Source organism: Peromyscus maniculatus, chromosome 8, assembly GCF_049852395.1.
Source record: "Peromyscus maniculatus bairdii isolate BWxNUB_F1_BW_parent chromosome 8, HU_Pman_BW_mat_3.1, whole genome shotgun sequence".
Taxonomy (NCBI): domain Eukaryota; kingdom Metazoa; phylum Chordata; class Mammalia; order Rodentia; family Cricetidae; genus Peromyscus; species Peromyscus maniculatus.
The window spans coordinates 29,986,023-30,012,476 of record NC_134859.1 but is presented as its reverse complement, the minus strand read 5'-3'; the positions used below and the strand labels follow the sequence as shown (position 1 = coordinate 30,012,476).

Sequence of the window (26,454 nt, the reverse complement as noted above, 5' to 3'; positions counted from 1 at the left end):
GAAAGAGGCCTATGCAGTCCACGATAGTTGCTGAGATTCCAGCCATCACTACTATATTCCTGCTAATAGTAGGAAGGTCACAGGGGCAAGAATGGCATGGTATCTCCCTTTAAAGATATGTTTGGGAACATTCCTTGGTATCTTAAGAGTCCAGGACTTGGGTACTTGACCACACCCTGCTACAAGAGGTAAAATAAAGTGTTTTTCAGAATGGCCACATACAATAGAATTTTAGGGTTCTAGTACCAAAAGTGGAAAGGGTTGTTGTCACTCGTGACAGGTGGGATATGTATAAACTGAGACCTGAGGAATGAGCTGGGATTAGGCAGGACAAGGACAACATACCCTGGGGTGCTCTCCCACATGATCTGCGCATTGCCCTTCATGCTATGATACAAACTGCACCTGGGGTGATTGGATCTGCCCCAGCCACTCAGTTCTCATGTCAACAGTAGCTTCTACTCAGCTCCAACTTCACACCCCAGCACAGAGAAAATCCTCTTTTGGGTTTGTTAGCATGACAGATAGCATGGGCATGTCATCAATGAAATTAGGAAAATGTTATAAAATAAGAATAATCATAAGATAGACTGAAGCCTTCTTTCTCTCTTGTGAAGATGGCTTTTAATGTGGCTCGATCATTTTGAAAACAAACTTGATGCAGTGTCAATGGTAGGCACAAGAATGAACTGCTAAATAAGCTTGTCAAAAATGCAGATTACCACGACAAAAATGCATGTTTCCATGCTCAGATGGAGAGAGACCACTTCTCTTCATAAGGAACAGCAGCACTTTTACCAGGCATTGGAGTCATTGTGTGCTCTCAGAGGTGCCAGAGACAGGGTCAGGGTTTATAGCTGAGTCCAAGAAGTGAGGTAAAGATTCTGCCCAGGTATCCACTCCACATGGGACCTGGGGTTGGAACTCAGATCTTTAGGCTCTGAGGCAAGGGATCTGATCTGCAGAGACGCTCAGTAGCCCCAAAAAAGTTTTATTCAGAAGCAAAAGAAGAATAAAAGCATATCATCCGCAGAAAGATGGATGAAATGGATGAATGGGAAAGCATCATATTAAGCAAAATAAGGTAGATTTAGAGACAAAATGTCACATTTTCCATTATATGTGGAACCTAGATTCGCACATAGACACACACACACACACACATACACACACAGAGAGAGAGGGGGGGAGAGAGGGAGATGAGGGAGAGAGAATGGAAGGAGGGCTTTTAGGGAAGAGAATGGAGATTGGGAGCGGAGGGTGGGGTAGAAAGGGTAGAAGAGTGTGAATATGGTCAAAGTACATGAAAATGTCCTTAAGAAACCCTTCACTTTGTACAGTGAATTTACACTGGTACATTTTTCTGAAACATGAACTATGTAGCTCTGACCTTTAGCCCAGGCAGGACTCTCCTGACAGCTGGTTGATGGTAAAAGCATGCTGTGTCTATCGGCACATTTGCCTCCATGGATTCTTTGATACAGTCATCATTCATTAAAAAGCCAGTTTAATAGCTAGCAGTGAATTACAACAATTACAAGTTTCAGTTCTTTAATCTTTTAAGACTGTTAGACACAATTTTTAAAAGTTTATTCAGAAACTGCTTTTGTTTAGCAAAGCACTTAAGGTAACCAATGTGGAAAACCACGTGTGAAGTTCACAACCCAAAAACCCCAGCTGTCATTTGCCAGCCATTTCCCAAAGTGTGCACTGGGTGACGTCAACAGGTACCGTTAAAACCAAAAAGGAGTCTCAAGCAAGCAGGGTAAATGTGTTACCCTGAGATATTAGACTTTTGTGACATTATGACGATAATAAACATTGCTCACTTCAAAGTGGGGCCCAGCACCAGCTTCCAAAGGTGTCTGACCCAATTCAGTCAGAACATCTGGACCACTTGGGTTTGATCGGCACACTCAGAGAAACGCTTCTCTCTCCTTTCTAACTCGGTTTCTCAGAAAGGCACCCTTTCCATCTCCGTGCAATAAAACTAGTTTTTAATTTGCAAATGCTTCCAGCAGTCATGTCTAGAGTATGGAACACTTTGACATTTGAAGCATACTGACATTATTACAATACACTCTGAAAAGGAGACAATTTGTGTAACAAATTCCATGCAGTCCAACTTAATATAGGAACAAAGAAGACAAGGAGACTGTTGGAGACCACTTGTGGCTTGGAGCATTGAGATTTTCCCCACTGATGAGACGCGGATGCCCTTGGGGTGGGGTGGGGGTTGGGGGGTAAGGGGGTGGGGGTGGGGGTGTTAGTCTGTAGATCTTCAGTCAGTGGTTTAAAAGCTGGTAAGTGAACAGGTATGGGTACTTTGTGGGCACGCACGACTATCTGATTGGTCTTCGCTAAGTAATAAACAAGTAGGTTTCTGGTCCAACTTACACTGTGGGTCTACAAACAACCTGAACTGACTTCTGATGCCAGCATGAGGAAGAGGTAATTAAGAGAATGCCTAGCCCTAGCTACTGAACAACTGTAGAAGGGTCTGGAGACATGCCTCCGCAGTCAAGAGCACCTGCTGCTCCTCCAGAGGACCCAAGCTTGATGCCCAGCCCCCAGGTTGGACGACTCCCAATCTCTTCTAACTCCAGCTCTGTGAGATACTACCCTCTTCTGGCCTCCACTGATATAGCACACAGATGGCACACACACAGACATACACACACTAAATAATACTTTTTTTTTTTTTTTTTAAGAAAACCGTGGAAGAAGAGGTGAAAGGCAACCCTGGAAACAGGTAATTAGGAAATGGTGAACTGTGACCTTCCCCTTTCTGCTGTTTTACACAGTGATTTCCTCAACTACTCTGTCTGTAGGGTAAGGCTATGACAAAAGCCTTCTAAATGAGATGGGATAAAAAAAAAAAAAAGGTCAAATTGTTGCATACATTTCTCCTAGACATTAACTGGATTAACAGACATTAAATATGTAATGTTCCTTTAGTTCACACATAAAATGACATGATATTTGATCATCCAATAAATTCAGGATTTTATCTTTACATCAAAATTATCTGTGCTGAGCAATTAAAAGAGTATCAGACTTGGAGGCTTTGGGAATGAACTCAGGACTCAGGGGGATGAGTTCAGATCCTCAGCGTCCATGTACGAGCTTGACACAGCGGTGCATATCTGTAAGCCAGAACTGGGTGAGGTGGAAACAGGTGGATCTATCAAAACAGTGTGCTCTAGGCTCAGTGAGAGCATGATTAAAGAAGACACCCATGCCATCCTCTGGCCTCCATGTCTGCATGCATGGGTGCACACAAAAAAAGAATATCAAACCTGAAAATAAAAATTACAGAAGAGCAATTTCCCAATAATTCAATTTTTTCCTTGTAGACAGATACCTTTTAAAATGATATTGATGACTCTGGTGGTCCTTACTCTACCCTTTATTCACAAATGGATGCTTGCCAAGCTGTGACATCACAAACGTTGGTGTTCACTGTGAGTTAAGTTTACATAATTGTAAGTAAATCCCATGGCCTTCAAGCCAGGTGAACACAATGTCCCCTTTGGGGAGTGTTTAAATCATATGCAGACTTTCAAAACAGCATTAGAACACACACACATCATTAGCGGTACAATTTCAAATCATGCAAACGGTGATATTTACGTTTATTATTAACCTGGCAGGAACTGGAATCACCTAGGAGACAAATTTCTTGGCATGTCTGAGGAAGTTTCTAGATCAGGTTAACTGACATGGGACAATGCACTCTAAATGTGGATGGCATCATCCCATGGGCTGGGGTCTTTGATAAAGAGGAAACAAGCTCAGTACCAGCACAGATGGAATGCGACCAGCCACCTCATGTTTCTGCCATGCTCCCCCATGATGGACCATAACATCAAACCATGAGACAAAACAAACCCTTCCTTCCCTAAGTTGCTTTTCTCAGGTATTTTATCGCAGCAATGACACACATAATTAACACACAGACTAACAGGATTCTGTGCCACTCTATCGGCTGCTAAGCAGAAATACCTGCACGGAGCATAAAAGCTAACCACACCTGACCAGCACTTACAGTGCTCATGTCCCTCCTCTCAACAGAAAACATTTAACAAGAGTGGTTTCATCTGTTTATTCAGTTACAACAACAATACAACAATGCATACCAAATGGGAAAGATAGTTAAAATGATGATAAAATGTTCAGTAACAGAAATGACTGTATCTGAAGGAACTGCCCAGGTGTCATTAAAATACATTTTCAACTTATAAATGGTTATTAGTGTAAATTAAATTTAGCAACTGAGCTCTAGTTCATGTCTACAATTTATCAAAATATTTTCAAAATGTTACATAAAAACTGACAACATTCATAAATATATAAACAGCAAATTTTCAGAAAAATAAAATAAATGTACCCTGAGATAAAATTCTAATCACACTTGCCATGCCAGATATATACTCACATGTGTGTCCTCACACGCCACTGGGAGCTTTCTGTATTTCAAATGTTCCAAGATAAAGTAATGCTATCACATGTTGGTGCAAATTTCAGCCATGAAAGTAACTACTCTAGATTTTAACATCCCTATGCTGAGGCATCGGGAATCCAGGGTCACTAACGAGAATTTAGGAAGACATGAATGGCATTTGGTTCTGACTCCTCAGATCATGGCTGAAAACTCTCAGCAAAGCATTCTAGGCTTTTTTCTCACACCAACTGACCCAGAATATATTTTAAGAAATGTTTATTTTCTGTGCATATTTGTTTTAAATTATAAATTCCTGAGCACTTTTTCTTCTTCCTCCTCGTCGCTGTCAGTGACATTGACTTGCTGGACACCAGAGGGAGCTGATGTTGGGGCTGTGAAGACATTCTCCAAGGCTCCAATGTCCAATGGAGGCATGGGATTCAAGTACTCTTCCCCACTGTGGCCATGGCTGTTGTAGTAAGGAGGCCCGTCCATGCTCTCACAGCTTCGAGAATCTTCACTGTGTGTGTGCTCATCTGGGTAGTCTCTGAAAGGATAGTCTCTATTTAAAGCTGAAAATATAGCCTCGTGCTTTTGGTACCTGTCTTCATAGTAACCAAGACATTCTGGCATTGAACTTGGAAAATTTCCATAGCCAAAAGGAGGCCGACTATAAGGGCATGTGCTGTGGTAGAAAGACAAAAAATTAGATTAGATCTTGCCCACATATGCCTGACTATGAGTTAACTGAATGTTCTTTAAGGCTTGGAAAGCATTCCTCTGCCTTCCCACTGCCTCTCACCTCCCCATCCAAAACTCAGAGCACAGGCAGTTTGGATGGAAGCCATCCCCAGCATTATCCCCTCTTTCTAGTTTCTAGCTTCTTACCTTCGATGAGCGTGATAGAGAAAATCCCATCCTGGCCTCTAGCTACATAAAGTGCTGGAAATGTAAGTACATGTGTGACACTGAAAACGTCAGGTAACAACAGCAAAGTGGTCCCTGCTCTTCCTGGAATGGGCTGAAAGGAAGAGCTGCTAAATTTCAAAGCCCTGGAACAGAAGACTCCAGCTTTATTATACAAATGACACAGTAAAAAATAAACTTAGAATACTCTCAGTACTATAAAGATTTAGTACTGATACTACACTATGCTTCAAAGGGATTGCAAACAAAACAAAACAAAATAAAAATAAGGGCAAGGTTGTGGAATAAAAAACTTTTGCAGTTTTACAACTGACTTTTTAAAGGCAAAGCTAATAATCCTGTCACTCAAAACCAGTTGCCAATTCTCTTTGAGTATTGATCCCCTCTCCGGAGATGAACAGGGATTACACACAAACTGGGCTCATGAGCTCCATCTAGTGACAGTCAACATAATGATCATATTCATGTGCAAACCTCATGGAATGCCAGGTGACTTAGTGCAGCTTCTGAACTAGGAAGGAGAAAGGGAGAGGAGGAGGAAGGGGAGAGGAGAAGAAAAAGGGGAGGGAGATAGGAAGGAAAACCAACTCTCTCCTTTCAATTGTACGGCAGAAGTACTAGACCACTGCCTCAAACCTCTGAAGATGTTCCACTCCCAAACCCTGCAATAAGAGGTCCTTGCTAACATTACACACCACACATGTAAGTCAGTGTTTGCATTTTTCAGGCTTACAACCAGACTGCCACACTCTAGTTCAGTATTTAGAATTGAAAACACGTGCTCGGATATACCATCATTCTAGCTGCCATGGCTGTTCACACAGCTTTCCACCTTCAGGTTCCTCCACTGAACTCCATGGGTATGGCAGAGAGAATAGCCAAACTACTTCCCATATAAAGCCTTCATTGAATGTAGACATACTCAATTAGTAACTGTCTGTCACAAGATTCAATTTTAAGACTTGGTGGGAAACTGAAATGGAGATTAGATTAGAATCATAGTATTATTTTAATGCTGGCATGATTAGAATAATAATATTAGTCAACACACAGTTAAGACTAGTCTATGCTTTCCAGGTACTGGCTGAGGATTTCATATAGAGCAAATGGACCTTGCAGACATTTACTTTTCATCTAAAAGAACAGAACACGTTCTCATCAGCACATAGGAACATTCTCTAGGTAGCTCATATATTAGTTAGGCCCTAAATCAAGTCTTGATAATTTCTTAAAAACTGAAGTAATATCTCACATTTTCTAAGGTCACAACAGGATAAAACTGCAAGTCAACAGCAACAAGAAGAATGGAAAGCATAAAAAAAAATGTACAATGAGCAACAAAAACCAATGGGTAACTGGAGAAATTAAAAGGAAAAAAATTCTGGTAGTTAAGTGAAAACCACCTCGCAAAATCTGTGTAACATAACAAAAGCAGTTCTTAGAGAGACATGTATAGCAATATCCCCATACATCAGAAAGAAAACAACCTCGAAGCAGCATTCAGCAGTGCACTCAAGGACTCAGCAAGCAACAACAGAACAGACCAGAAATTAGTAGAAGGATAGAAATATGAAGATATAAATCAAAACTAAAGGAAAAACAAGATTGACAAACTTCTAGGTGGAAGAGAGAGAGAGAGAGAGAGAGAGAGAGAGAGAGAGAGAGAGAGAGAGAGAGATCTCAAACAAAACCAAAGATGAAAAAGATAATGCAACAGACAGCACAGAAACACAAAGGCTCATTAAAATCTGTTAGGACAAATCCCACGGTGAAATAACTAGAAAGCCTAGAAGAAACGGGTAAGTCTATGAGCACACAGAAGCCACCCGAACTGAGTCAAGAGTAAACAGGAATAGGCACAGTGGTTTGTTTGTAACTCCAGGACACAGGACGAAGAGGCAGGAGGATCCAGGTTTGAGGTCAACTAGGATTCTATATGGAGTTCAAGGGCAGCCTGGGCAGCACAGAGAAACACAATCAACAAATAAAAGGAGGGGAGAGGAAAGAAGGGATGGAGGAAGGAGAGGAGGGAGAACCTAAATGGGACAGACTAGTACTGAGTAGTGAGACTGAGGCCTTAAGTGTCTTGTTTAAAAGACCTTCCAGGACCTACTGAGTTGACTAGTCAATTGTACTATTTACTTAAAGAAAAACTAATTCCAATTCTGTGAAAACTAGTCAAAAATTGAAATGGAAGGAACTCTGCCAAACTCTTTTGTATGTCCAGCTTTCCCCATTACCCTGGTATGAAAGCAAAGGAAACTATAGACTCATATTCTGCATAAACATAGTGGCAAAAATTCTCAATAAATTTACTGGAATATGGGAAAGATCACACTCCATGATAAAGTGGGATTCAAGGATGGTTCAACATACACATACCAATAAGCGTATAACACATCAGCAGAATTCAGGACTGTAGCATATATCATATCCATGGACAAAGTATACAGTAAAATACAGTATTTTTTATGGCAAAACATTCTTTTTTTTTTTTTTTTTTTTTGGTTTTTCGAGACAGGGTTTCTCTGCGTAGCTTTGCGCCTTTCCTGGAGCTCACTTGGTAGCCCAGGCTGGCCTCGAACTCACAGAGATCCGCCTGGCTCTGCCTCCCGAGTGCTGGGATTAAAGGCGTGCGCCACCACCGCCCGGCGGCAAAACATTCTTACCAAGTCATATATAGAAGGAAATCCTTAAAATACAAAAGGCTAAGTGTACAAAACCCACAGCTAATATGACCCTGAGCAAGGAAACTGCAAATGTTTCCTCTAAGATTGCAAAGCACAAAGGTACCTGTTTTCACCATTCTTACTTAATATAGTACTAGAAGGAAAGAGAAACTAGAATATCTAAATGGGAAAAGAAAAAGATAAATTATCCCTATTTGCATATGACATGATTTTCTATAGAGAAAAATCTAAATTTCCCCATCAAAAAGCTGTTAGAGTGGATACATAAATCTAGTAAAGCTGCAGACTATGAATTAAGTATCAAAAATCAGACTTTCTCTGTGCATCCATGGCTGACCTTGAGTTCAGTATATAACCATGGTTGGCTTCAAACTTGCATTCTCCCGCCTCATTCTGATGTGCTCTGGGATTTCAAACACAAGCCATACAATGAAATTGATGGAAAGAAAATGAGGAGTTCAATCCATTCACAAAAGCCACAAAATAAAATATTTAGAGTAAATTTAATCAAGGAAGTGAGAAATGTCTACAATGGGAACTATGATATATTGATGAAAGAGCCAGTTTAAGGCCAACCTAGGTGACATAAGACCCTATTCTCCACACAAACAAAATCCATATGTATACTATGTATACTATACTGCCACTGTAACCCAAACATCATGAAAGCAGACACATAGACAAGCCCCCAACAGAAGCAAAAATCCAGAAGTTAATTCTTGTCAATACTCCAACTGATTAGGTACAAATATACTAAGAATACACAAATGGTGGACAAAGAAAATACAGTCTTTTTAATAAACAGTGCCAGAAAAACATGGACATATACACAGACAGCAGAATAACACTACATTTGATTCTCTCACTGACAACAGATCAAAGGCCTATATGCAAAACATGGAACTATAAAGTCACTGCAAGGAAGCAAGGGGAAGGCTCATGTATACTGGTGTGATGGAGGTGATGACTTAGTTTTAATGACAGGACCCAAAGGCACAGGCAATAAAAACAGACAAAAGGGATGATGAACTAAAAATCCTCACACAGTAAGGAAATGAGAGTATACTGAGTGGGAAAAATACAAATTATCCATCAATAATTCTACATCAATATCCAGAATACATAGAGCACTGAACACCAAAAAGGGAAATAACAAATTATCATGTGATCCAGCAAGCCCCCTACTGGATATAATACATTCAAAGCTGAGGTCATTATACCAGAAGATATTTATATTCCCATGTTTATTATCACACTATTCACAAGTATTGAATCTGTCCCAATGCCCTTTAGTGGATGAACAGATAACATGCTATAGTATCTTTACAGACTAGAATACTATTGAGTCATAAAAAGAATAGAATACTAAAAAAAAAATTTGCAGCAACATGAGTAGAAATGGGAATCATTGTGCCAAGTGAAATAAGCCAGTCAGAAAGATAAACACAACACTATTATTCATTTGTGGAAACTAGTAAGAACAGACTGGAGACTGGAAAGGGCAGAGAATGTGGCACCAAAACAGAGTTAAGGAATACTGGTTCTGCTCCAGCACAGCAGGTAACTACTGGTTAAAACAATCTGTGCTGCATTTCAAAATGACCAGAAGAGTAGAATTTCCCACACATAAAATGATTAGTATTTAAAGAGATGGAAATGTTTTATTATCCTTTATTACATACTGTATAGATGCATCAAGTTCCATAAAGATGCACAAATATTACATCTCAAATACAAAGGAATGCTATTGCCAAGGCTCCTGATATCCTCCACCTAGGGCAGGGCCTACACTACACACTGGAATTTTTCATGTTCTTCTAGTGCAGCCAGCATGAAACCAGGAGCTGACTGTGTGCTGCTTCAGCAGGAAGGGTGATGGAGACACAACCATGTCAACACCACATGGAACCCTTGGGCATTCTTCCCATCACTGGAGAGAAAATCAGTTTTATGTACTCCTTCATGTAATACACTACTACCTATGAGGTACCATTGCAAAAATAAATAAATAAATGAAATAAAAAGGAAAGAAAAGAAACAAAGAACTGGGTCTCACTGAATTTTAACATCTGTCATTTTATACCAAAAAAAAAAAAAAATAAGGGATAGAGAACATGTCAGTACCCTAGGATGTAAGAAGCCACATCCAGGATGTGGATAAGTTTTTGTTTCTTGGTCACTACACAGCCCTGAAGAAGGTAGAGAGCCACTGGCAAAAGCTTAGCAAACAGTCAACCCAATGTGTATATTGGCTAGCTCTTGACTTACCCACACCTGATGTGAAAAGAAAGGTTTGAGACACTAAAGAAAAGCAAAGATGGATGAATTGTTGGTTAATAAGGCACATGAAATTTTCAGCTATGAGAGGCTAGGTGGTCATTTCATAAATCTGTAACTAGTAAGCATGTGTGTGTAGTGTATTCTATTCAAAACGTTTAGAACCAGAGTGTCCTGATTTCAGGATGTTGTTGTTCATATTTATTTACTCTGGGGGGAGGGGCACCTGTACTACTGTGCATGTGAGGAAGTCAGAAGAAAACTTTTGGGAGTTGGTTCTCTCTTTCCATGTAGGTCCTGGGTATGGAACCCAAGTCATCAAGCTCGGCAGAAGAGCCTGTACACAACCCACTGAGCATCTCCCCAGCCCTGAGTCTTGTTTTGCTTTCGAGCTTAAAGGATTTGCATAAGCTTTCTACATAAATATTTCTACTCTCCACAGTTGAAATCAGAAGTGCCCTGAAATCTGAAACTTTTTGAACACCAACAGTAATAAAATGGATTTTATTTGGATTTTGGATGAAGAGTATGAAAGTGTACTGTACTTCTGTACATGAAATATGAGATCTGTGATTTTCTTTAAAATACATCCTTGCTATCAAAGTAAGGGGAAACCAGAGAAACAAGAGCAGTAAAATGTCAACTTCCGAAGCTAGGTGCCAGCATGTGGGGTACATCATGCTACACTGTTACCTTTTTAGTATGTGACATTTTCTGTAACAAAACTATAATACATTATTCACAAAAGATTCTCCATGGTGAAGGAGATAAATCATTCTCTCTCCTCACATTCTCTTAAGCTGGACCTCAGTACTCACTGTGCTGGTCATAGCAACTCCCCAGGGGCTACTGTTGCTGTAAATGACTCTAGCCGAACCGAGGGTATGAGAACTCTGTTCTTTGAGAATGCTCAGGAGCTGGGGAAATGAAGCCTGCACATTCCTTCCCCTTCCATTAACTGCTCGGGCCTATAGAGCACAATCTTCATGTATTTTCTGCTCCAAAATATAGTGCATCTCAAGTCATGAAAACAAAGCCACTGGCTTTGAAAATGACTCAGAGGAGCAAGGCAACCACCCCTCCCATCTTAGTTTTAAACCCCATCAGTGGGCTGAAGAGTGCCCCTCAATATTCATGTCCACCTGGAACCTTAAAATATGACTACTTGGAAACAGGGTCTTAACAGGTGTGACTGCATCAAGGTGACATTGTATTGGATTGAGCAGAACATGATTCCAATGACTTGTGTCCTTATAAAAACAAGGTGTATACAGGTATGAAATTTTCATGTGTCATAAAAAATGAGAAAGAATGCTGGGTGGTGGCGGCACACACCTTTGATCCCTGTACTTGGGAGGCAGAAGTAGGCGGACCTCTGTGAGTTCGAAGTCAGCCTGGTCTATAGAGCTAGTTCCAGAGCAGTCAGGGCTATGGAGAAAAATCCTGTCTCAAAAAACCAATCCCTTACCCTCCCCCCCAAAAAAAAATTAAAAAAGAGGAAGAAAGAAAAGAAAAAGAGAGGCAGGGTGGGGCTGGGGAGATGGTTCAGTGGCTAAACCACTTACCTACAAGCATGTGGGCAGTCCAAGCCCCTGGAACGCACATAAAGACCAGTGTAGCAGCAGCACATGGGAACCTAAAACAAGCTGAAGGTAGAGACCGGAGAATCTCTAAAAGCTTGTGGGCCGATTGGCCCAGCCTAAGCAGTGGGAAGCAAAAAAAGAGACTTTGTCTCAAATAGATAGAATACAAGATCTATAAAACCTGAGGTTGTCCTCTGACCTCCACATGTATGTACACATACTACACAGACACAGACACAGACACAGATACACACACACAGAGAGAGAGAGAGAGAGAGAGAGAGAGAGAGAGAGAGAGAGAGAGAGAGAGAGAGAGAGACATGCAGAAAGAAGATGGTGATAGCAAGAGATGGTGGTAGCGATAAGCCAAGGGCAGCTGAGGACTGCCAGGAAGCTAGGAAGAAGGGTTCTTTGCCAGAATCTTCAGAAGACAGCAGGAAGCTAGGAAGGGTTCTTTGCCAGAATCTTCAGAAGACAGCACAGGCCTGTCAGTAGCTTAATTTCAGACTTCTAGACTCCAGAACTACAAAACGAATTGTCACTGCTGATTTAAGGTACTATGTGTTTGATGTATTGTTCTATCGGCCCTAGAAAACTAACCTATACCTAAAAGCGTATTTCAGCTCCCGACCTCAACAACTGTAAGACAGTAATTAGTTTATAGTGTTTAAGCCACTAAGTTTAGCATCATTTGTTACAATGGCAATGGTGAGTTATCTGTTTACTATTCAAACTTCAGCTGTCAACCTCACAGTTAACTATCTATTATCTAGCTGATTATCTACATTGTCTTTAAATTCCTTTCTTTACACTCCTAAGAACTCGACTGACTACTTACATCTGTTTGTGCAGCTGTCTTCCCTAATGGCAAATTTCTAGCTTGCATATATTCTTAACTCTACTAATACCTAGGAAATAAGTCACTACTCAGTGTTTATTTACTATTCTAAGGAATTGGAAGGTTTCAGAAAAGCCTGTATCACTTTCATTTCTACCAGTAATAAACGTTCATTCTAACTTCTCCAACCCTCTCATTTCAAAGCATTACTTTAGCAAATCTAGCCAGGGGATTTGGAGTGCTTTTGGTGTGCTTTCCTGTAATGACCACTGAATCTTGCCATGTGCTTACTGCCCACATGTTCATGTTCTCTGAAGCAATCTAATTGAATTTGTGCCCACTTATAAACTGAGCTGCCTTTCATTGCATTGAGAGTGTTCTTTGTATTATGCACACATGATCTGCATACTCACTCATTCTGTGGATTCTTGTCTCTTTTTTTTGATACCTCTTGACGCAAAAGCTGTTTTAATTACGATGAAGTCTAGTCTATTTTTGATGGTGGTGGTTGTGTTTCTAATGTAGTACAGAAGCATCACCCAAACGAAGCCATAAAAGTTGACCCTTACAAGAAACCTTACAGTTTCTCCTAAGAGAATGTTTGCAGGGAGAGCTAACATGCAATTTCATTGTGGGTATGTGAATATTCAGTTGTTACTGAACCATTTTTAAACAGACTCTTCTTTCCCTTCATTAAAGGGACTTGGCAACATCCCTGTTGACAATGAAGTAATCATAGATTGCTTTTTTGTAACTGAATTCTACCATAATACTACCATTGTCCATCTTCATGTTGGTGCCACATTATTTTCTAAGTTACTTAAAAACAAACAAACAAACAAACAAACGTTTTACCTTTTACAGAAACAGGATCTCAACCACACATCCCACAACAGAATGGCAGATGTGTTAAAACCACTGACCTATAGAGACCCATCATTACTACTGAGGGTGTTAACGAATGTGTAAAACACCCTCTGACCACAGTCTCTTACCCAACAGCAATTTCACTGCTCAGAACATTCATCCCTCCCTTCCCTGCCGATGTCTGGAAACTTCAGCTTATGACTTTGGAAACAGAATCTCTGTATTGGTAGTTGCATTAAGATTAGGTTAATGGAGTAAGACCTAATTTAGTGACTAGTGTCCTGGTAAGATAAAAACACTCAGAGACAACTACACACAGAAGGGAAACTGGCCACTTTTATCTTTTCCAGGAGACTATATATTGGAGGCACAGGGTCTGCTATTTTCAGAAGGGCCCCTCACTTAGTAATATATGCTCATGGTTCTTTATGTCTCATGGTTTACTAGTTCCTTTTTTTCACCCTAGCAGTAAGTGATATTCAACTGGCTGGATATATCAATTCATCCATTCATCCACTGAAGGAGTTCTTGTTTCCTTTAAAGGTAACTATGAAAAAAGTGTCCATAAACATCTTTATGCAGATCTTTATATGGACAAAAATTCATTTGGGTAAACACCAAGCAACACAATTACTGATGTTTAGTTTTGTAAGAATCTGACAACCTGTCTTCCAACCAGCTGTGAATTATTTTCTCATTCTCTTGAAATTGCACTGAATTTATCTATTTATTGGTGTGTATGATGTATGTGTGTGCCATATATAATTGTGTGTGCACTTGTGTGAGTTTGGACATGTGCATGTCATTGCACACATGTGAAGGTCAGAAGACAACCTTAGTTTCCACCATGTTTGACACAGGGTCTCTCGTTCACTGCTGCACACCAGGCCAGCTGGTCCACATGCTTCTGGGGATTTTTGTCCCTCTTGCTTTAGGTATGCTGCCATTATAGATGTGTGCCTGGCTTTCCATGGCACTTTGGCCACTGAGTTTTGTATAATCATTTAATACCTTGAAACCATGTAGTTTATCAGGGACAGTATACATTTTGTGATTTTTTTTAGTGTTGTTATTTATAATTGTGAGTTTTTCACCTTTATTTATGTACACATATACAAGCGGGTGTCTATTGAGGCCAGAAAAGGGCATTGGGCCCCCTAGAATTGGAGTTACAGATGGTGTGAGCTGTCACATGCATGCTGGGAACCAAATCTGGGTCCTCTGGAAGACTAGTAAGTGCTCTTAACCACTAAGCAACCTCTCCAGCCCTTATTTTTATGTAGTGTGCACGTGTGTGTATGTGTGTGGGCACATGCATACATTGCCGCACATGTGGAGGTCAAAAGATGGTCTTTGGAAGTCCGTTGTGACTTCCACCTTGTGGATCCCAGGGATCAAACTCAGGTCTTGCCAGCACGTGTTTTTACCCACTAAGTCACCTCATTGGCCCCTTTTGTTGTGGATTTAAAAATACTGTTTTTCACATATAGGATGATGACATCAAGTAAGAACAGTTTTCCTTTTGGAATTTTTTTGTTTTTCTTTCTTGCCTAATTGATCCAACTTGGATTTTCTGGTACAATATGTAACAGAAGTAGTAAAAAAGAAACATTCTATTTTTTATTCCTCATCTTGGGTGGGGGGCAGGATTTTCTACCTGTTAATTAATGAATATGATGTTATCCATGGGATTTTGATACATTTCTTTATAATATTGAGAAAGTCCTTCCTATTCCCAGTCTAAAAAATAACTTGAACTAAGGCATTTAATTTTCTCGCTAAGATACTGGGTTTTAGCAAATGTTTTTTATATATCAGCAGATACTATCTTGTGGCTTTATTGCTAATCAATTTTCAGACTGTAAACCATACCTTCATTTCTGGGGCAAATCCAACTTGGTCCTGGTTTTCAATTCTTTTACTGTTGCTGCTGGATTTAGTTTGCTAGCATAATTTTGCACCTATATTCATACAAGGTATGTGATTTTGATGATTCACTCTGGCTTTGGTAACAGGGTAATGTTAGCACTACAAGTATTTCTAAATTTTTTTTTTGAGGGGGAAGAGTTTGAGAAAGGACTGATATGAATTCCTCTTTCAAAATTTCATAAAATTTACCAGTGATGTCACCTGGTCCATGGTTTTTTCTTTGTTGGGAGATTTTACATTGTTGATTCATCTCTTAAGGTCTGTTTACATTTTTTATGTCTTCTTGTAATTGTCAACTTGACAGTACCTAAAAACACTTGAGGGAGATGGGTCTCTGAGCATGGGCATATGTGATTATCTTGATTACATCAATCAAGGTGGGAAGACCTGGGTACTGTGGGTGGCATCATTCCCTAGGGAGGATGTTGGATTGTACATAGGGAGAAAGGGGACTGAGCAGCAGCATGCATTAGTTGTTCTGTTTCCTAACTGGGGTAAATGTCCTCAGCTGTTTCAAATGTTTGCTGCTTTTGTTACTTGACATGGTGGATTGCATCCTTGAGCTGTGACCAAGAATAAAGCCCATTCTTCCTTACATCGCTGTTTCCAGACTATTTTATCACATAACAGGAAAAGAGGCTAAGATATTTGTTAAGCTTGTTACAGCACAAACATCTACAGCATTTGTATTAACTGCTTTTCTCACTGCTGTGACCAAATATTTGACAAGAAAGGGATTTGACAAGAAAGGAAGGAGGGTTTATTTTAGCTTTTAGCTTGAAAGGATACAGGGTATCACAACAGGTAAAGCCTGGTAACAAGAGTGTGAGGTAACTGGCCATACTGTGCCTGTAGTTAGGAAGCAGACAGATGGTAGCAATAAGAAGCAGACTTTTTATGTATCTTACACACCTTAGCAGTTTTTGTGCTTTTCCAGTTTTCTCAATTTTTGTTTTTCTACTATTTAAGTCCTATCTACTTTAATCTATATTTTCTTTCTTCTGTTTTGACTTTTTTTTTTTTTTGTTTTGTTTTTTTTTTTTTTTTTTTTCGAGACAGGGTTTCTCTGTGTAGCTTTGCGCCTTTCCTGGAACTCACTTGGTAGCCCAGGCTGGCCTCGAACTCACAGAGATCCTCCTGGCTCTGCTTCCCGCGTGCTGGGATTAAAGGCTTGCGCCACCACCGCCCGGCTCTGTTTTGACTTTTGTTTGTTCTTTTTCTAATTTCTCAAAGCATAAAGTCAAGTTGTTGACTTGATTGCTGTGGAACAATCCTTTTCTACACTATGAATATGTATTACGCTCATTGGTTAATAAAAAGCTGACAGGCCGGTAGCTGGGCAGGAAGATAGGTGGGAAAGCCAAACTGAGAATGATGGGAACAAGGAGGGAGGAATCAGGAGAGATGCCATCAGCCACCGAAGAGCAACATGCCAGAGGATCACTGGTAAGCCATGGGCCATGTGGCAATACACAGATTAGTAGAAATGGGTTAATGTAAATGAAAGAGCTAGCTGGCAATAAGCCTGAGCCATCGGCCAAGCAATTATTTTAAATCTCTGGATGATTATTTGGGAAGCAGCTGATGGGTATTCAGGAAATGGTGGGTGGGAGAGAAACTTCTATCTACATGTGGTGCCCAAAGTGGGGCTCATGTGTACACTGTAAAGATTTTGAATTGGTTTAATAAAACACTGATTGGCCAGGCAAAAAGTGTAGGCAGCGTGACCAGACTAGAATTCCGGGAAGAGGAAGGGCAGAGTCTGGAGTCGCCAGCCAGCTACAGAGGAAGCAAGCAAGATGAGAATGCTGCACTAAGAAAAGGAACCAAGGATTGTGGCTACACATAGACAGAATTATGGGTTAATTTAAGCGTAAGAGCTAGTTAGTTATAAGCCTGAGCAACAGGCCAAACAGTTTATAATTAACATAAGCCTCTGTATGTTTATTTGGAACTGAATAGCAGAGGGACTGGGCAGGATAGAAACATCCATCTACAATTGGCGCTGACCATCAGGCACTGATCCACATAGACCTGGTAAAGCTTAAGAAGGATTCTCAATGCACAGAAATGGAGCAGCACTGGGCTTCCTGGTCTCACAGTCTATGCCAGCAGAAGTGCAGAGACATGTCTCCTGACAGCTGCCTGTGAGATGGAGCTGGCCGCCAGTCGCCATGAGCTAAGTGGCATGGTGGACTCCTGCAGTCTCTCCCACAGGCTGTGGTACAGAGAGGCTTCTCCCAGCCCCTGCTACTGCCTGTGGGCTTGAGAGCACAGCCACGAGCTTAAGAACACAGCTCCATGCTATTTAATACTGCTTCCCAGAATTGGGGAGGTAACTGTGACTCATTGGTACCTCTGGCCATATTGAAAGGCTGAGTGGGTGGAGCCAGCAGCCAGGACCATGGCTTTAGTCCTTAAAAAGGAAATAAAGTAATAAAAAATAAAACAAGCCACATAAAGATGGAAAATATACAGAGAATCTGGATACTGTCTATTATTATGTTGTCTTTGGGATTTTTAACTACAGAGAGACATTTGATTGAAGGGACTACTAAGTTAAACCAACATATATATTTTAAAGATATCTTGACTTTGAAATTTGGGTCTAAGGATATGTTGCTTTGGAAAAGAGGTTCTGCTTTTGTTTTCACAGAAGATGAGAACCTCTGGATTGCTTCCAAGTTAATATGGTTTGATCAAGCAAGACCCCCTGAAAAACTCCAATGGGAACAGATGGCTGAGATGATTCAACATTTCAGAGCACCTCTGTTGCAGTTTCCTCTGATTTCTGCATCCAGAAAGGCTTCAAGGCTGCTGGCTGAGATGATCCAGCCTCACAGACTACTCCAAACAGGACTTGAGCATGATCCTAAATTTTCTCTGAGTCCCCATAAGATTACCAGCACCCCTAATCAGCAGGAAGTAGCCTAGAAAACTCTGCCTACATTCTCAAAAATGGATTATGGATGTTGTCTTTGTTTAGAATGTTGGTTACAAATTGTTATGGATACTGGTCAAGGAAAAAGCTAAACAAAGATTAGATTCAGGGGTTTTATTTTGAAAAGAAAAAAGGGGAAATGCTGTGGGATAATGCTCTTGTACACTATAAAGATTTGTCACTCCTATTACTTTAATAAAACACTGACTGGCCAGTAGCCAGGTAGAAAGTATAGGCAGGGTGACCAGACTAGGAGAAGGTGGAGAAGAGGAAAGGCAGAGACCGAGTCACCAGTCAGATGCAGAGGAAGTTAAGATGAGAATGCTGGACTGAGAAAAGGTACCAAGCCATGTGGTTAAACATAGACAAGAATTATGGGTTAATTTAAGAGTAAGAGCTAGTTAATTATAAGCCTGAGCAACAGGCCAAACAGTTTATAAAGGTCAAAAGCTTCCTTTTTAATTAGACAAAAAGGGAGAAATGCTATGGAACAATAATTTTCTACACTATGAATATGTATTATTCTCATTGGTTAATAAAAAACTGACAGGCCAGGAGCTGGGCAGGAAGTTAGGTGGGAAAGACAAACTGAGAATGATGGGAACAAGGAGGGAGGAGTCAGGAGAGATGCCATCAGCTGCCAAAAAAGCAACATGCCAGAGCACCACTGGTAAGCCATGGGCCATGTGGCAATACACAGATTAATAGAAATGGGTTAATGTAAATGAAAGAGCTAGATAGCAATAAGCCTGAGCCATCAGCCAAGCAATTATATGTAATTTTAAGTCTCTGAATGATTATTTGGAAAGTGGCTGATGGGTATTAGAGAACTAGCGGGTGGGAGAGAAACTTCCATCTGCAGTTGATTTCATTTAGCACACACTGACCTTGAACTTCCTATGTAGATGAGGATGACCTTGAACCTGTGATCCTCCTGCTTCAACCTCCTAAGTGTCAGCATCACAGGCATGTGGCACTGTTCCTGGTTTATGCAGTGCTGTGGATTAAAGCGAGGGCCTTATGCACATCAGGCAAATATCGTACTAACTAAGCTATAACTTCAGCCCTGAGGATCTTTATTTTTAAATACAGGCCATTACAGATATGAATTAAAAGCTGAACAGTGCTTTCAATAGCATATGCCACAGGCTTTGGGATGTTGTGTTTTCATTTTCATTGATTCCCTCCAAATATTATATTCCTTGTCATGTCTTTGATATATTAATTTCTACTTTTTTATTTTTCTTTTATCACTACTTTATAATTACATTCCATTGTAGTCATAGAAGAAATTTTATATGATCTCATTCTTTTAAAGCTGAGGTTTTATTGTAATCTAAAACATGATCTTACCTAGAAAGTTGTACAGTACTTGAGAAGAGTGTGTATTCTACTATTAAAAGGAGTCTGTGTATGTGTATTTATTAGTTTTACAGTGTTTTTAGTTTCTTTATCTCTTCATTGATCCCATTATTGATTTTGCTCACTATTATTATAGCTACCTAGCCTCTAGGAGGGTGATCATTATTTAGGAGGTTTGGAAAGGATGAAAACAGGACCTGCACCTGTAAAGTTTTTAGTGCTGTAGTTATTTCCAACAAATATATATACTGGAAGTTAGAAAACTCAATAAATCAAATGAAAAAGTAGAAACAATACTAACAGAATCCAACAAGCAGAAGAAAGAATATTAAGAATGAAGGACAGGTAGAGGAAATGGTACAAATATCTGCAAAGACAATAATAAATGAGCATGACCACAAAATCATGAGAATCAAGAGACCAACCAAACCCAAGATCAAAGGATAGGGGGAGTTGATGTTAAAACTAAAGCAGAGGATCTATTCAATGAAATTGTAGCAGAAAATTCCCCAAATCTCGAGGAATGGACATACAACTACAAGAAACATTTACAACCTTAAATACACACGAACAAAGAACGAACCTCTCTATGACACATGACAGTCAAGATGTCAAAAATACAAAGAGAGCTTTAAGAAAAAACTGCCAGCTCACCTACAAAGTCAAACACATCAGCATAATATCAGATCTCTTGCAAGTAACACTAAAAACTAGATAAGCACAGAATGATGTATTTCAACCCCTGAAAATAAATGCAATCAAAACCGCTCTATCCAAGGGCTGAAGAGATGGCTCTTGGTTAAGATCACTACCCACTCTTCCAGAGGACTAGGGTTCAGTTCCCAGCACCAACATGGCAGCCCACAATGCTTGGCAACTCCAGTCGCAGGGCATGTGATGCCCTCTTGTGACTTCTGTGAATATTGCACACATCTGGTACATAATCAAGTCAAACACCTATACACATAACAGTAACAGATACTTCATTTTCTTTTAAAAAGATTGCTATATTCATGCTATATTCAGCAAAGTTATGGCGTAAAAATATGGTATACAGGAAAATCAGAATGTTTCAAGACAAGCACACACTAGGGCAGTTCATGACCATCACATCAGTATTGCAGGAAATACAGGAATACTGTACTCAGAAGAAAGATAGCCACAATGACAACACAGGAAAGAACAATTTTTATGAGGACTAGATAAACAAAGGAACGCTAATCTATCCATGTCTTTAAGCATAATTTTCTTTAGTTATTAAAAACATTGGTAATAGTGTTGTAGTCTTTGTAAAACTCAATTCTGGAATAAAGTTTCTACTGATTTTATTTTCATCCATTTGCTAATTCATTCATTCATTTTGAGGTAGCTCAGGCAAGTTTAATATTTGCTATGAAACCCAGGCTGGCCTTGAACTTAAGATCCTCCTGCTTCAGCCTCCTGAATACAAGGATTACAGGCATGCGCCACCACACTCAGCTTTGTTTTACCTTTGAATGGATTGCAATTTTCTGTTTTTGAGTTATTTTGTTGAAAACTATATGTTTGGGTAATACATTGTTACAGCTCAATAGTGATTCTCCCCTTTTCTCTTCTAGGTTTCTGCCTCTCATAGACCATTGTTCTTCATTACCTGACGTCCAGTATCTTGCAATACATATATTTTGTATAATTTTACTGTTCCACCTAAAAGTAAATCCAGTCCCTATTACTATATTCAGTTGAAATACAAGCCTTTTTTAATGATTTAAAATACATATTTTTAGTTTATTCCTAATTTTCAATTATCTCAAATTCTTGGGATGTTAAACCTATTTGTAAGTTCTACGAACTCTTATTCTTCTGTGTGTGTGTGTGTGTGTGTGTGTGTGTGTGTGTGTGTGTGTGTCTGTATCTGTGTGTGTATGCATAGGTACTCATTAGAGGGCACAAAGCATTTGTGCATGAGTACATGTAGAGGTGAAATATCAACCTTGATTGTCATTCCGCAGCAGCCATCCACCTTAATTATTGAGGCATGGCCCCTCATTGTGACCTGGGATTTACCAATTAGGCTAGGCTGGCTGGTCAGCGAGCCCCAGGCATCTACTTATCTCTGCCTCCCCAGAGCTAGGATTACAAGAGTGTAACCCCCAGCACTGTCCCCCACCCCCAACACACACACATGCTGAGGATTTAATTTACGTCTTCATGCTTTACTGACTGAACCATCTCCCCAGCACCAAACTCAAATTCTTCTTTTTGAATATTTTATGTATATATGAGACTGAATGTATACATGTCTCTGCATCACATGCCTGCAGTGCCCAAGCAGCCTAGAAGGTGGGTCTAGAAGGTGGCAGATCCCTTGGAACTGAAGTTAGAGATGGTTGTCCATCACCGTGGGTGCTGAGAATTGAACCTGGGTCCTCTGCAAGAGCAGCCTGTGCTCTTAACCTCTGAGCCATCTCTCCAGGCCCAAACTCACATTCTTTTTTTAATTAATTAATTAATTATTTTTCCTGTTATCAGCTTGATACAGTATAAATTCTTACCCTAATGGTGAAACGTTTCATTGAGGCTTGCCCAGTAATTGAGTAAAACCAAAACTTAATATAAGCCACAGTCATCCTAGGGTCCCATATGCTATATATATAGCCTCCGTGGTTCTATGAGTTGCAGTCTGATTGTTGTTTGCTTTATATCTAGAATCCACTTATGAGTGAGTACATACCATGTTTGTCCTTCTGGGTTTGGGTTACCTCACTCAGGATAATCTTTTCTAGTTCCATCCATTTGCCTGCAAATTTCATGCTGTCATTGTTTTTTTCTGCTGAGTAGTACTCCACTGTATATATGTACCACATTTTCTTAATCCATTCTTCAGTTGACGGGCATCTAGGTTGTTTCCAGGTTCTGGCTATTACAAATAGTGCTGCTATAAACATAGTTAAGCATGTATCTTTGTGGTATGATTGAGCAATCCTTGGGTATATACCCAAGAGTGGTATGGCTGGGTCTTGAGGTAGATCGATTCCTAATTTTCTGAGAAACCTCCATACTAATTTCCACAATGGTTGTACAAGTTTGCACTCCCACCACCAGTGGAGGAGTATTCCCCTTGCTCTGCATCCTCTCCAACACTGACTGTCATTAGTGTTTTTGATCATAGCCATTCTGACAGGTGTAAGGTGGTATCTCAGGGTTGTTTTGATTTGCATTTCTCTGATGATTAAGGATGTTGAGTATTTCTTTAAATGTCTTTCAGCCATTTGTGATTCTTCTTTTGTGAATTCTCTGTTTAGCTCTAATGACTCCTTTCCTCATGCTATAACCACGTCTCTGCCTCCTTGGAAGTTCCAGCTGGCTTGGGTAGTGGAAGTGTTCCTCTAAAACAGTTGCCCAGGTAACCTCCAACCAATTACAAAGCAATTTATCAACTTTAAAATGTCTTCAACAAGTGGATGGTGTGATTTTAGATTCTAAATCAGTGTGCAATGAATGCACTTTTGAAATCACACAGAACTCCAGGCAAAACCATATTTCTCATTATACTTCATCTGAGCTGGTTATGTAAGTTTTCTATTTTCTTTACTATGATTGAAAAAGCCTTCTGCAATTCTGGTTTATGGAGATAATTTAGTTTGAGATCATGCATAAACCCAAGACTGGATGTCTCCTCAAGCAGGCATTTAAAACTGACTTTACAGCCACTGAGACTATTTCTGAGTCTGAAAACCAACTCCAGGACAACTGTAAATAGTTTTCAGCTTGTTGGCCATTCCAAAATAAGGCCTTATTCTCTTATTCTCTTTTCTGATGGGTTTACCTACATCTTAAATTATTCATATTTAAATTCAATGATTCGGGGCTGAAGAGATGGCTCAGCAGTAAAGAGTACTAACTGCTCTTCCAGAGGCCCTGAGTTCAATTCCCAGTAACGACATGGTGGCTTACCATCTCTAATAGGATCTGATGCCCTGTTCTGGTATAAAGTCATAAATGCAGACCGAGCACTCATACACATAAAATAAAACAATAAATATTTTTTAAAAATTCAATGCTTCTAGGTAGCTACAGCAGAAGGTATTCTATAGTAACTAATCCATCAATATGTGGGAACTATAAATGTCCCTCATAAAAGTTCAGACAAAAGTATGCATGCCATGATTTCAAACTTTTTTCTTCTCTTTTTTTGTTTGTTTTTCGAGATAGGGTTTCTCTGTGTAGCCCTGGCTGTCCTTGAACTCCCTTTTGTAGACCAGGCTGACCTTGAACTCAAAGAGATCCACCTGCCTCTGCCTCTGCCTCTGCCTCTGCCTCTGGAGTGTTGGGATTAAAGGTGTGTGCCACCACCACTGGGCCTCAATCACATTCTTAAATAAGTCGACAACCAAATACTTGTTCAGAAGACTTTTAATCTGTTTTTTTTTGTGTGTGTGTGTGTGTGTGTCTAAAATTTACAACTAGATTGCCATGTTTCTATAAATCAGGAATTCTATAGACTGCCTTCTCTATTATATGTACACATTTGAGTATGTTTTCTCTTTATTTGAGGGTACTAAGTCTCCATTTGTCTTTCATATCATCTTAATATTTTTCATTGTAACATTCAATGTTTATTGAATGTATAAAATGAAGATTTTATACATCTCTCTTGAGTATGAAAATAAAAATATGCTACAGTGGGCTGAAGAAATGGCTCAGCATCAGGCAGCTCACAACCACCTGTATTTCCAGTTCTGAGGGATCCAACACTCTCTCCTGGTCTCTACACACATGTGGCAAACATATATATACACATAAGTAAAAATAAATCTTTAAAAAACATGCTACAAGGAGGGGAAAAGGAAGGATGAGAGAGAAGAGAACTAACTGGAAGAATGAATGTTACCTGAGAAAAAGAGTGTCACAAAAACAAAATGAAATGGCTAATACTCAAAGGCAGGAAGACAATATCTCAGAGAAGCATGAGACATCTGAGTGTCTTTGTTTTATAAAATGACTCCATTAAAATGCCTAACCTTGCCGGGCGGTGGTGGCGCACGCCTTTAATCCCAGCACTTGGGAGGCAGAGCCAGGCGGATCTCTGTGAGTTCGAGGCCAACCTGGGCTACCAAGTGAGTTCCAGGAAAGGCGCAAAACTACACAGAGAAACCCTGTCTCGAAAAACCAAAAAAAAAAAAAAAAAATGCCTAACCAATTTAATTTTTGTTAAAATATGTAAAATATAATAAACACACAAAATATGTGTATCTTGACTTTAAATACCCATTACAATCACTGTATTGAAGCAATTAGGGAAAAAAATCCTTATAAAATTCCATTATCAATTTAGAGACAAGGAAATCAGTTAATTTTGCTATTTACCCATACTAGATTTTTCTATTTAAGAAAGCATAACTAGATAACTCATTTCCTGGGAAAACCTATCATCAGATATATATGGACAAAAGTCAGAGAACAATTACATAGTATTTTAAGAATGAAATTATAAATCTCACTTTCCTTTTTGAAAAAAAAGTGCATTATCTTCATATTTACACTTGATATACTGTTTTGGCTTTCTTAAATCCAATCAAATTCAAGTTTATTAAGTACAATATTATTATTTACCTACTTCATTTACTATTGCTAATTAGAGGTATAGTTCTGCATTTTAAGTGCTTGTTTTCAAAAGCCTTCTTATAAATGGTATCAGAGAATTTGTACGTTAAAGTCCCATCCTATAAACTTGTCATGGTAAGAAAACCTAACTTCCTTTAGTTGATCTACATAACAGTAGAAGATTGGTATCAAACATTTGAATATTCCAATCACAACATTAACTGTGTGTGTATACTTAACAGCAACACAGAAGTAGAAGATATTTGCAAAGCGAAGTTTCAATTTGCTTCCCCAAGACATTTCCCTATGAAAATCAATTTCATTACTGGTCATTTACACGGGAAATTCCCTGGTTTGGTAAAATGGGCACAGAGACAAAGTGTAACTTTTAACTAGTCATTCTACCTCTCTTGGCTTGTCAACCTTCCCTTTTCCACCTTTATTACTCAAAATGTGGTCCATAAGCAAACAGAACTGGCATTACCTGGGAGCTTTTAGAAATGTAGCCTCGCAAGCATGCTAAAACTATTCTTGTACCCGAGACCTAACAGTCAGGGTCTGCATTTTAACAAGACACTACACTATTTGCGTCCGTGAAACACAGCTCCAGTAAAGGGACCATGTGGTTACTCCGAACTGTTTCCTATGAAACCCCACTTGACAATACTGAAACCATATTCTCACATGGAGAGCTGGCTGGAGCGGAGAAACAGCGGCCCCTGTAGATGGCGATGCATTCTCTCTGGCTCTAGCTCCCCGGGTCCACGTGCCCCCTTCATCTCTTTATGTAGACTGCTTGGTTTTTAGCCTCCATGCTGAATGGAAGCCTGATTGGGGATGCCACGTTTTCAGAGGAAAAGAAATGCCCCAGGCCAGGCGGTGGCGCATGATTTTAATCCTAGCACTCGGGAGGCAGAGGCAGGTGGATCTCTCGAGTTCATGGCCAGCCTGGTCTACAAAGCAAATTCCAGGATAGCCAGCTACTATCTGAGCTACACAGAGAGAAACTC

At 39.8% G+C, this 26,454-nt stretch overlaps 1 protein-coding gene and 1 long non-coding RNA gene across 4 annotated transcripts in view; both read right to left on the bottom strand.

Annotated features, from left to right (window-relative positions):
* Positions 1 to 4,703: 4,703 nt before the first annotated feature.
* Sox30 (SRY-box transcription factor 30) overlaps positions 4,704 to 26,454 on the bottom strand; it is a 43,142-nt gene continuing 21,391 nt past the window's right edge. The window contains exons 5-6 of one of the 3 annotated variants that reach the window (XM_076578206.1): positions 5,333 to 5,465; positions 4,704 to 5,129 (exon numbers count right to left, since the gene is read on the bottom strand). In XM_076578206.1, coding sequence (XP_076434321.1) covers positions 5,375 to 5,465 — 91 coding nt within the window. In that variant the 3' untranslated portion in view covers positions 4,704 to 5,129; positions 5,333 to 5,374. The remainder of the gene's footprint in view (positions 5,130 to 5,332; positions 5,466 to 26,454) is intronic. The other 2 variants (XM_006997377.4, XM_076578207.1) reach the window with 2 other exon arrangements.
* Positions 16,747 to 25,168, bottom strand: LOC143274558 (uncharacterized). Its single transcript, XR_013053235.1, has 2 exons — positions 25,038 to 25,168; positions 16,747 to 24,861 (listed from the first exon to the last, which is right to left on the bottom strand). It is a non-coding gene; the product is annotated as an uncharacterized LOC143274558 (long non-coding RNA).